Source organism: Episyrphus balteatus, chromosome 2 (genome assembly GCF_945859705.1).
Source record: "Episyrphus balteatus chromosome 2, idEpiBalt1.1, whole genome shotgun sequence".
Lineage (NCBI taxonomy): Eukaryota > Metazoa > Arthropoda > Insecta > Diptera > Syrphidae > Episyrphus > Episyrphus balteatus.
Genome location: NC_079135.1, coordinates 132,806,578 through 132,819,053, shown reverse-complemented (window position 1 = coordinate 132,819,053; position 12,476 = coordinate 132,806,578). Strand labels below are relative to the sequence as shown.

At 32.8% G+C, this 12,476-nt stretch overlaps 2 protein-coding genes across 2 annotated transcripts in view; one reads left to right on the top strand and one right to left on the bottom strand.

Moving 5' to 3' along the window:
* Positions 1 to 12,476, top strand: part of LOC129908658 (UPF0729 protein CG18508) — a 67,643-nt gene that overhangs the window by 25,255 nt on the left and 29,912 nt on the right. The window lies entirely within an intron of this gene.
* The window catches only part of LOC129908656 (tumor necrosis factor receptor superfamily member wengen), a 33,430-nt gene that overhangs the window by 15,663 nt on the left and 5,291 nt on the right, over positions 1 to 12,476 (bottom strand). Inside the window, exons 3-4 of the mRNA XM_055985311.1 lie at positions 4,659 to 4,967; positions 4,386 to 4,581 (exon numbers count right to left, since the gene is read on the bottom strand). Coding sequence (XP_055841286.1) covers positions 4,386 to 4,581; positions 4,659 to 4,967 — 505 coding nt within the window. The remainder of the gene's footprint in view (positions 1 to 4,385; positions 4,582 to 4,658; positions 4,968 to 12,476) is intronic.

The window sequence follows — 12,476 nt, the reverse complement described above, 5'->3', positions numbered from 1 at the left end:
AGTTAGAATTTTTTAAAGTCAACCATGTCGAATTTCCAGACTGAGATTACGGTACTTCCTACACTGGTAGCTGTTCATCGCCAACAGATCTCCACAGGTGTTTTGAAGTATTTTTAATTTTTTTTTTCAATTTAAGATTGTGTAACTTGTAGAGCACTTAACCTTATGTGTGATATATCAAATAAAAGGTTATCTTATCAGCATGCGTATTAAAGTTAAATCAAATTTGTACTAGATCAAAAGATATAACGTGTGTTGGAAAAGAACATCTTTTTACCGTTATCTCCGAATTTTGAATATGAAATTAATTGAAATTTTGTACAATTATAATTTATTTAATTACCTATCTACAGTACAAATTTCATTTATCTATCTATTAAAACAAAAAAGTTATAACAAGTTGAAGTCGTGTCGCGTTTTCGTTTCATCTTGTTTCAAATCACTACGATACTAAAGAAGTTTTCACTTCAAAAGCTAAAATTAAATTGTAAACCAATTCATCTGAAATCTTTTCACTCCAGCGCATTCACTTGGCCTCAGAAATTGAACATCGCAAAATCGTGAGACTTGACACCACTTTTTACATACACATAAAAAGACGAAACTGAAGCTTTTTTCAGCAAAGAAAGGTCCTGTAAGGACACGCTGTATAAAACTGAAATCAATTAGGATCAAATAAAATTCCAGCTTATAACAAATCAGAAATTTCATTTTAATTTTTTGTCTTCATCACCTAATACATTAGTTCATTCTAAACTAAGAACTTCTCAACCTGATGGCTATAAATGTGTTAAAATGTCTTCACCTTGATAACAACGTACAATTTAAAAAATTGTCCATTACTTAAAAATCTAGTTTTTGAATTTTGATTCAAACAGTAGTTACAGAAGTTCCAACAATCCTTTATTGCTATGAGCATAGTTTTTGCCGAACTTTTTGCCTTTTGAATTTATTATAATACATTTTTGCGCCCAAAAGATTCTAGACTAATTCACCTAGAAAAGCCGAACATGCATTCCAACAGTTTATAAAACAATTCCTAGCTATTTTTGTAACAAAAATATATAACACGAAAGTTAGTTCATAATTCCTTGAGTTTGTATTTTCTTTTCAATCGAACTATACCTCTGCGCTATCTCTATAATAATGTTTATAAGGTGATTCCAGCTGTTGCTTGTTGAATACAAAATATGGAAATATTCCTCCACCTACAGTTAAATGAATTTTATTTTTCATTCGTATACCTCTCAGAACAGAATTGTATAGACATTCTATTTGTTGTTTTTTTTTTTCTTTAGTATTTTTTTATATACTACAGCGCGTGGCTAAAAGCAAAAGGACTTCATATTCAGGGTTAATTTAGTTCAGTAGTTCGAATTACATCCGTTTTATTAGGTTTTTTTATTTGTTTTTCTCCAACGCGTGCCACTCTCAACTAAATATAAGAGAAAACAACATCCCATCTTTGACACATCCGGTTCCACTTATTGGAAACTGAAAAGCGGATGCAAGGTGTGCTCGTGTCTATTTTTAAAGACGTTATTTTTAAGAGAGGAAATATATTTATTATTTTTTTTTTTTTGTCTTTTCTATTCCGGAAGTGGATTATTTTTTATATTTACAACGATATGTATAGATTTTCTTTGATTGAGGTTTTTGTTTCGGTGAAGGTGTGGGTTAAGTATGAAGGGGGTTTCTAGTTCCTTTGTTGGAAATACTTTTACGTCAGATGGGGTAAATTTTTTTAAATCGTTAATTCAAAGTTTCTTTGAAGTCAATTTAATATTGTTCAATAATATTGATATTAGATTGTTTCCGGTAAATCCAGTTTCTGTGAAAATAGAATTTTTTGGCAACCGGGGTCGCCGTAAGAAAATTTAGACGAGATCAACAGAGATGTTTTTAATTTTTTTAATATTGGAGGAATCCATCAAGTCGGGAAAAAAATATTTATTTAACGTTTCGCTCCATCACCTGAGGCGGTTCTCGAAGAAGTCCAGACTACGGGTGTTTTCATAAACGTCGGAAATTTGCGTTAGAACAATCGTCTTTGTTGCATTAATGAACACACTAATTCTGCAGAATGTTTGCAGACCTGCGTAAGTACAATTTTCAGCAGCCACGTCAGAAATAAAAAAATATGTATAAAAAATTACCACAGAATGAGTTTTTTATATTTATATATTTCCTTTTTTCAGTTCCCAAAAATATTGTTTTTAAATAAAACGGAAAATTTGTAAACCGTGTTACATTAGGGTGGTAAAAAAAAAAATACATATTTTCTTCTACTTTTAAAGTTCAAGTGACCTCAACTAAACTTTAAAATTGAATTAAATTCAATCGCTCTACGAAAAATAAATATAATTTTTATTATTTTTTCTTCGTTATTATTTTCTTCTACTTCTTCTTCTTCTTCTAATAGAGGAATAAAAAAAAACGAGTGGTTCACATTTAAAACAAATTATCGATGCGTTAAAAAAAAATGAGTTTTGTTTTATGTTTTAAACTTTCTTTGCAGTGAAAATTAATTTTTTTTTTTCAATAATTAAGAAAAAAAAAATGTTGAATGGAAAATGTTTTTTTTTTTTGGTAATTTGGTCAAAATAATATCCAATTTATTTTTTTTCAAATTCCACAAGCAACTGTAGAAAATAACATTTTTTAGAGCCACCCTAATACGAAAAAATTAATTGTATCAAAAACACGATTTAGAAATATGTCTGTGTCATTATAATCTAAATTTTTCGAAAAATGAAAAAAGAAACATATTTTGGACCACCCTAATTATTATATTTGCTTTTCAATTTTGTTTACAATATTTACATTTTATTAACAATAAAAACATCGAATCAAGAGCCAAATAAACTTCTTCGTGAGTTCTGTAGCCATAAAATATTGGCTGCTTAATCTGCCCGACGTTAACGACATAATGACGTTTATGAACAGCAGTTCTGCAGTTGGACTAAGTTAGTCCGATCGCAGATCTGACTTTATGAACACGGCTAACGCAAGCTTTTCAATCATTCAACTGGAAGTCTTTCTTCAGGCACTTAAAGAATGGTTACTAAATCAACCACAACAATCTATTACATTCCTTTATACACTTTCGTTCTTTGGTTGGAAGTATCTTTAAGATGCCAAGCAACAAAATCATCTAAATATTTGTAAGAATATTTCAGATTGACTTCTTTAGTTTGCGAAATTTCGAGCAAAATATAGAAAAAACGTGCTTTAAACTAAATATTTGTTTTCAATTGTCAACTGTTAACCCTTGCATCGGCAAATTACCTGATTATATGAACTATTAAATCCTGAAATGTGGGCTAATTGACAAATTGGCATTTTGCCATTTAACACCTTGCACTCAAAAGAAGCAGTTTATTGCCAAAAACGAACTTATTCCCAGATGGACGATCATTCGATAATATATTTTTGTATTCAAATCTATTTTCAAATCAGATTTTTAAATAAATAAACAAAAAACTATTCAAAGAGTTTGATGACTAATTGAGACAATATCGATCTCAAGACCTTGGGTTGATTGTTAATTGAGAACCGTTTATTAACATTAAATTCTAAATTAAAGGGCTTAACAAAATTTTAGAGTACTATTTTGTAGATTTGAATTCACAATGTTAATATTTCGATATCGAATTTCTATTATCGAATTCATATGTAAATAAATGTGATGTTAAGACCTTAAAACTGTGTCATGAACTCAAAGATGGCCAACTTTTCAATGATTTACCTAAAGATCTTTAAAATGTAATTAATTTTCAGCCTATGCACTGCCTCACATAAATATTTCAATGCAATCATAAAACCAAACTTCATATTTTCACGTTTTTCATTCTTTTTTTTTTTTTGATTTTGGCAAATCATGTCGCAATTTCAACGCAACTTTTGATGTCCGAAAATGCTTCTGGTCTTAACTCTTAACCAATTTTTGTTTGCTTCAAATTGTGTCTCTTATACCTGCGCAGATGTCTGGGTAAAGATATACCGATTCGGTACACAAACTGAATAATTAATTGCACCTCAAAAAAGGTGCGAGCACTCAAAAACAACATGATGAAAAAAAAAAAACAAAAAACGTTATGAACCAGGTCCCAGGTATAGGCTTAGGCAACATGAAAAAATTTTATAGCCAAACGACGTACGACCCAACAAACCCAAAAATTCAATCAATAAATGAGAATGACAATCCTGAGAACTACCATCAGATCGAGTTGTATGATTTCAAGACTTTTGTATGTATCACGGTAACTCGTTTCCGTTCCCTTTTTACTATTAGGGTCTAACTCCAAACGGAAGTTGATTATAATTTCCGAAAAAGATTTCTTATTAAAAAAAAAAATTGAAAATAGAAAATAGAAATAACTTACCCTTGTCTAATCGGCGTTCCATTTGTCGCCATTGTCGCAAGTGTTGTATAAGTATACAGGCGGCTGCGACGAAGAACAACAAACAAGCCACAACCACTAGGATGAGGGACATCAATTGCCAGTCGATTTCGAGATTATCTTCTTGGCTATTATGGCTATTCTCGTTTTCAACAAGTAGAATTTTTTCCTTTCGACGCTAATAAAAATACATAAACAAAAATTAGGACCTTGTAAAATTTCACCAAAAGTCAATATTTATTGATATACTCGTACCTCCTTCCAATTTGGCTCAGTTTTCGCCAGAAGCATCCAATCAATTTCTAAATCATAAATTGAGCCACATATCGTGTCTCTGTGCAATTGACAGGGTCTTAAAACAATTTTCTGACCCGAACATTCTGTGCATGGAATGCATTTATCCTGAAATGGATCCCACCATTGGAACGATTGGCAAGGAGACCCTTCGCATGAGGAACATGTTGTCGTTAAGAATATCACCACCACAGCTGCCAGGTAAGCCGTTGCCGGTACTGATGTCACTCTACGTCCTCCTCCTCCATTTGACGTATGTTGTAACATAATCTATTGTTTGTTGTTGTTGTTTTTGTTAAAAAGAAAAAAAAAACAAATTTATGAATAAATTACAAACAAAAACGTAGTAAGTTAAAAAAAAAAGTTACGCGCGCTTCTATACAAAATTATTATTAAGTACGAGTATATACAAGCTCTAAGGTCTTAGAGGATTGCCCCTTTTTGGAAGTGAAATTGCGCAAACGCGTTTCCAGCGTTTCAACGTTTCAATCCCAATCACAAAGCAAAAGCAACCCACCCAAAAGGTAGTTGGACTCTTCATATACGGCTACGCGAGGTATAATTTGTTTCAGAGACACAGCCATAAAACTATTTCCGACTGAAAAGTGAATTAATTAAAAAAAAAGTTCATACGGCGACATCGAACGACGAGTATATCTACGAGTAACGAGTTACATAGATAGATATACCTACCAGGGAAATACGGAATTCGAAATTATGCTTGTTGGCCTGATGGCCGTTCCGCGCAAGCACATAGCACAATTTGATGATAGTTGCGGTGCGGCCGATCGCACACATTGTCAATATTATTGTGATTATGCGGTCAGGTCCGGAGATCCAATATATTTTGTTAAGTGAGGGGTTGGAAATGTTGTCTTTTATTAAGCAATGGACTTTGGAGACTTCAATCCACTTAAGTCATAAAGATCAGAGGCAAGACAATTCACTGACTGTGAATTGAGAAAACGAACTGCAAATTATATGAAAATATTTACTGTTTACTTTTTCTATTAAAATAGGCCGATTTCAATGGTCGGTATATTTTTGATTTCACTTAATGTGCAGCCTACAATAGTTCTTTAGTCATTATAACACCAACTTTAATAGATTTTCTGAAACAATTAATCTTCGACCTCCGTACAGTTTTTGGTTGACTTTGTCTGTCTGTACGTGACGTTTCTTTGTTTTGTCTAAATATCTTCGATTAGTATTTAGGGAGTATCTTGGTCGAAAATACAATCTAATGGGATTAAATCAAATGAAAAAGTCGTTACACAGCTATAACAAAAACAGATGTATGTCTCTATATGTGACAGCAGATTTGTCTGCACGTGACCGTTCAATCGTTCTATGAGTTTCACAAAATTTCAATATAAAATAATGGCATATCACATTATTCCTTTCGTAAAATCAAAGCGAATAATTGTTTATAGTTGTCAGTCAAGCAAAAAGAAAGGTATGCCTTATGAACTCCTGGTACAAGCAAATGCAAAAACACCAGCATTCAGTTGGCCTCAGAAATGGAACAATACAAAACCAGGAGGCTTGCCGCCGAGTTCTGAGGTCAACCGAGAAAAAGAAAGAAGAAGAAGTTGTCATTCGGGCAGTAAAATAATTCCATTTAACTTTTTACTCATATTGCATTCCGAACGAAAAGTTGTTAATGTTCAAGGAATTCCCTTTTTCAAAATTATTTTTCCTGGGGAATCTAAAATAATTTAATCTTTTTTAATTTCATTCAGCCATATTCTGAATGAAAACTCCCGACAAAATGTATTCGGGGAAATGGCTCTCAATCAACTTTTGAAATTCCAAACGAACGAAAATTATTTCGCGTGGAAAGTTTGTTCACAATTGAAAATGTTACTCGACCCGTTTTCGCAAAAGTGACAGTTACAGAACGAATGAATTAAATAATATTTTAATCAAAGTGAGAACCAGATTAATATTCGATTTGTCATCGAATCAGCGTCATTGTGAAAACGGTGTTAGTACATTGTGTTAAGGCCTTAATGTTTCGTTTATTTCATGATGAACAATCGAGTAAGAGACTTCATACAAAAAAATCAATGCATTTTGTTGAATATGGAGGCAAGATAAGGATAGCTTTACATGAGTTTCACGTGAACAAGATTCTACTTGGAAAAATTGAATTTCACTTTTTCTCTATAATGAATTCCGGGGGAAAAGTTGTTCATGTTCGGATATCCCTCCGTATTTTTCAGGTAATATGCGAGGTAGGTTTCTATAGTTCACAGTCGATAAAGAAGTAGGCCTTTAGTTTCCTAATTTAAAAATTTTAAGTGTAATTTTCTATGTGAAAATGTGCACATCTAATCAATTCTAAACATAAGGCGGTGTTCACATTGGACTCAGTCTTTCAAGTCATTTTGACGTTCCTGCATTGCTTTTTCACTTGTTGCTTCGACGAATGGGTAGCTTAAACGCATTAAAAAATAAAGTGTTTCTAGGGTTAAGATATGTGGAGGTGGACTCTTTTTGACAGACTGCTTTTGAGTCTAATGGAAATACCAGCTAAAATTTTACATTTCCACATCTGTCAAAGTAAAAACATGGGTTCTTATTTAATTTTACTTTGGACCCTAGTGCGAGTATCGTTTGTCTATCGATAGACGACTTTTGTCGATAGTCGACCATCGAAAATGACTTTTGGTATTGTGAATCTCTATCGATAGACGACTTTTGTGGAAAATCGATCATCGAAAATGAATTTTTGTGTCGTGAAAATTCTATTGTGAACGAAATTTTTCGTTTTATTGTTCGATCTTTTTCGTTTACAATTTTGCTATCGACTCAAATCGAGTTCATAGTTCACAGTAGCAAATATCTTTGTCGAAAGAGATATACAATCCCAAAACAGATATTTATTGATTCCATCGACTTTTATCGCATCGAAAGTTGAACAACACTCGCAATAAGGGCCTTTGTATTTATTAAGAATGAAATTGGCGACTTTACAGAAAGTCATATAAAGCAAACAGTAGTCTTTTTAGTAATTTTTTGTAGCAAAATGTTTAAAATCTTTCAAATGTGTAAAATAGAAGACAATTCTTCCAGAAAGTGAAAAACATGCATTAACGCTTATCTTATCAATTTGCACTTGACGCCAATGTTTTACGTTTACTGTAACGTACAAATACCTTTTTGAAACCGCACTACACGAATGTCAAATTCTTCACCGAATAGTGAACTGCATTGAAACTTCAATAGGATATTTTTTTACAAACACCCAAATGCCCAACACCTCCCATTTGTATCCGTTCCTGGGTGTGTTGTGCTCTTGGTCTATTGCTATCCCGCTTTTTTTCGATTCGATTCGTTCTTCGCTCGATCTATGGAACACGCGCGGTAATTTTAATTAAATATTTCTTCCTGTTGACTTCCCGCTTCTATTTGAAGCTAGTTCCCCCTTTTTAGCATCGTTCGTTGTTGTCGTGCTTATAATATTTTTTTTTTATGGTGATGTTGATGGCGATTGCGATGGCGACCGCGACGACACAGTATAAAGAGGTGCATGCATTTGCTGCTGTTGTCCAATTGGACTCACCTAAACCAGGCAAATTGGCTAGAATGGCGATCATGTACACCCGTATCGAATCGCGTAGACCGGCCGCGGCCACGCTGAAGCTCTATGTACTCTCTCGTACACAACCATACCGTTCCGTACGTTCCGAAACGGAAGTATGTTGCGTTGAAGTATGTTATGATAATTATCGTTAGATTATTAACAGAAATGTACTCAATGTTGCCATTTGCCACTCATTGGATTTGATGTGGAAGAGGAGACTGCCACTGCCTCTGATGATGGTGCTGCAAGTTACGTGCGTAATTTTCGTAAATTTTTGACCTCTGAGTTGTTAAAAAAAAAATGAAAATAAAAAAAAAAAACAATACGACACGACGACGACGACGGGAAAAATGAAATTAGGGTTGTCGCATATTCATATATACATACTCAATAGCAACAGTTTCAGGCTTATTATGACGTAGCCAAGCACCCAAATGAAATTCAATTGAATAACACATCAAACTTAGTTTAGTTTAACGGGGAATCATCATCATCGGGCTTTAGTAGCTCTTAGAGAGACCATATTGCCGGCCGTGTATTTGTATGGTGGTGGTAAATTTTTGGGGATGATAATTTTTTTAGATTTATGACCCTCATGGGTGCAATGTCATTTATTCCTATTAATCAGCTCAGATTTACCCACAAGAATGCATGTGCTTTAGTTCTTTCTCTTTCTATTTTTCATTCACAATATATAGAGACTTTAAAGTTGTGATTTTTGCCAATAATATAATCAAGAAATTCTTACATTTTTTTCTTAGAATATTGTGGTAGGTATGTTTTGTAGCTCTACATAATTTAATTTATAATAAAAAGCAAAGCACGATGTAGCTAACATAGAGTTGCATATGTTAATAGTTTAATTGTGCCTATCCGCCCGTAGAAAACAGAAAACAAGTAGAGCGGGAGCGGGATAGACGCACTTTTGTGCGATGATTTGCTTACCCTCAGTCAACATTATAAATAATAATGCTATTTGCAATAGGGTGTTTCTTTTTGTACTGACAATTTTGTTTTGGTTAATATTTGATGGGAAAGCAACCCTTTAGGTCAAATTTTTACCTTCAACTTCTTTGTTATTGCTGAACATTGATAAATGTTGATCAAATATTTGAACATAAGAGGCGGCAAAATGCATCTTTACAGTTTGACCTCGAACTTGGCAAATAGAAAATTGTAAAAATTAGCCACCAGATCAGACACACTTCGCGACTTGTCTGCAAGGCACTTAAGAGCGAGTTGTACATTATGTTTGGGTCTCAAATTAATATTAAGTGTCGTTCAAGTGTGCTTCAGAATTAAGGATGTCCCACACCAACGATTACACTGGTCGGCAAAAAACAAAAAGAAGTTGGGAGCAAGAACTTATTTAGGTGGTTTGAATTGGCTCGAGTGAGTGTGCTGAATTCAAAACTGCTTACAGATTTATTCTATCACGCAAGTTTTTGGCTATAGGTACTCATAACTATTTTCGCTATAAAGCCTCAAAATCTTTTTGTTGTTTAGTCAAAAGTATATATTTTTCCGTAATATGTTGCTATTTTTAAGCCCAAATCAGAAGACGCAAACTGGATTTTGGTTCAAAAAGCCATTCATTACTATAAAAAAAACAATAAAAATATGTACCTTTAGGAAGTTTTTATATGGCGTTTTGAGATTGCATAAGTTGTTCTGGAAAAAAAAAATTAACGGTGACATAATTCGGCGTCAAATGTACCCAAAAAACGCGTTTTTATCTGTAAATATTCAAATATTTCAAAAAGGTGACGTGCCAGTGAAATTTTGATTTGGTTCATGCTGTTTTCATTGCCGACCAGTGTTACCGGCGAAAAAAACTGTGTTTTTACATAAAAAAAAAATTCCACTTCGGAATGTCAACTTTCAAATGTGGAATATATTTAAAACATTAATTTTTTGGAGCATTGGAAAGACAGTTGATTCCTCAAAGGAATATGAATAATTGACCATTTCAGAAAAGTACATACCTCTAATTCTGCGCACGGTGCGGAAATTTTAAGCAATTATGGTTTTAAAAACTCCTATCGAAAAAAAATAAGTGTTCTCTTATTTTTACATGACGCATTTTTTCAAAAAATATGAAACTAAGGGAAAATGGCCTCAAAATTAAGAGAAAATCGACCATTCGATTCTTCCTTGTGAGCATCTTAAATTAAATCTTACCCTAAAAGTACGCTTAGTCTTTGAACTGTAGAATGATTAACAAAAGGATTCCAAAGCTAGATCACATGAAAATCCCAGAGGAAACTCCGTTAAAACCACAAAGAAAAAAAAAATAGGTTAAGTTTCTAAAAGTGATACATCAGTTAATATTAACAGCCTGGGTGTGCTTTCGGAGGAATACAATTTAATCTGTACATGACAGGATGATTTTCAGTATTACTTTTTTGGGAAGGGACTTACTACTTTTGGACGAACATCAGATCCATTAGATCAAAGTAATGGTTTGGAGAGATATTCTATATTTTGATAAGATTGACCTTGATTTTCCGTCTTGAGTCATTTTCTTTATGAAAATAGATTTGAAACTGTCTTTTTCTTATATATAAGTCACGAAAAAGGCATTTTCTTGAACTTGCATCAGAATATTTTTCTTTGTTTTGAAGTTGAAAAATTTGACTCTTTGTCGTTCAAAGGGTACCTAAACCTATTCTATTTACCGGCAGTGAGCAGTGTACCTGTGTACGTAACAAATTAAAGTAAATATCTTGGCAATCCCCACCCATGACATCATGGGATTTGATACAAAAATCACTGTTTCAAATGAAAATCGACATTACAATAAAGCTGATTTTGCATTTGTACCGAGTTCTTGTGAAACTTCAAATACAGTCAGTATCTTTTTTATTTCACTAAAAATGCATTGGGATAAATGATTCGGAACAATTTGAAACTATGGATGTTCCATACCATAAGGAAAGCTTTGCATAATTCCAACGAAAACACGGTTATTACCAGGCTCGTTATGAAACGGGTAAACCATAATCATTAATCTTCACAAAAAAACAATTATGGAAAACGAGAGAGGCAAGGTCAAATAAACGAAAGTTAATATTAACGGTTATTCTTGAATTAAATGGATCCTTGTATCCTTGTTATACGTAATCGCGTGACATATCATTTTAAAGGATTATAGTTTTACTAAATAGACCGCCTGTTTACTTCTGATCCCATGATTGCGAATGCATCCTTCTCAGTCCTCACTTAGTTTTTTTCAACAAGTTGCTGTCAAAATCCAAGATTTTTACACTTCGGAGTTATTTGTTCGAAAACAATTTCAGAACAGAATGCGTTCGGAAAAATGGTTTTTCCGTTAATTTTCTTTAATAAATATAGTAATAATTTGTCGCGTAATATTCTGTAGAATATTCGAATTTGAAAAAATTGTGAAAAAATGTCTTCAGAATGGATACCTCGATAATACTACCATTCTTGGAAGGTCTTTAGAAAAAAGTGCCGGTTTTTTTGACCTGAGGACTTGCTTTTCAAGAATAATATCCAATACAGAACATTAAACTGAATTCCCAAATGCACTAATATTATTTTATTACGACAATTTTAAACTATACATAGTTAAAAAAAAAAGAAACACCCTGTAAAGGAACGCCAGTTTTGGTTCAATTAAGTGGGTTTGTTTATAAGAAAACATAATATGCCTACCAACTAACTATTAAATTTTGTTCAGTTGTAAACAATTATTTATTATTTTTATTATAAACTTTCTCCGTGAACTTTTAAACAAAAAAAATAAAAAAATAAGCATGCTTGAGGAAGAAGCTTGATTATTATGTATTGTTGTTGTTGTTTTTTTTTTTTTTATTTCTTTAAAGATGATCTTATAGTCGTCAGGAGAGTACTCAGTCCCAGTCCAAGTTTGACGACGTTGGCGAACATTGTTGATTGCTAATGAGTTAGTATTCAGGTGGCGTGGTTATATGAATCTAAATGACAACTGATTGTTGACGGCCGGAATGGGTTACAGAATCTATGGAATGTGATCGTTACTGGGTTTATAAATGTGCATACTTCAGTATAAATATACTTGCTTAAATATATTACATCAAGGTAATATCTAATAGAAATGACAATTTTAATAGCTATAAAAACAGATTTTGTTTTTATAGCTTATTGTTTCATTTTTTTTTTTAATTTTAGTTGTCCGTCTGATAAGC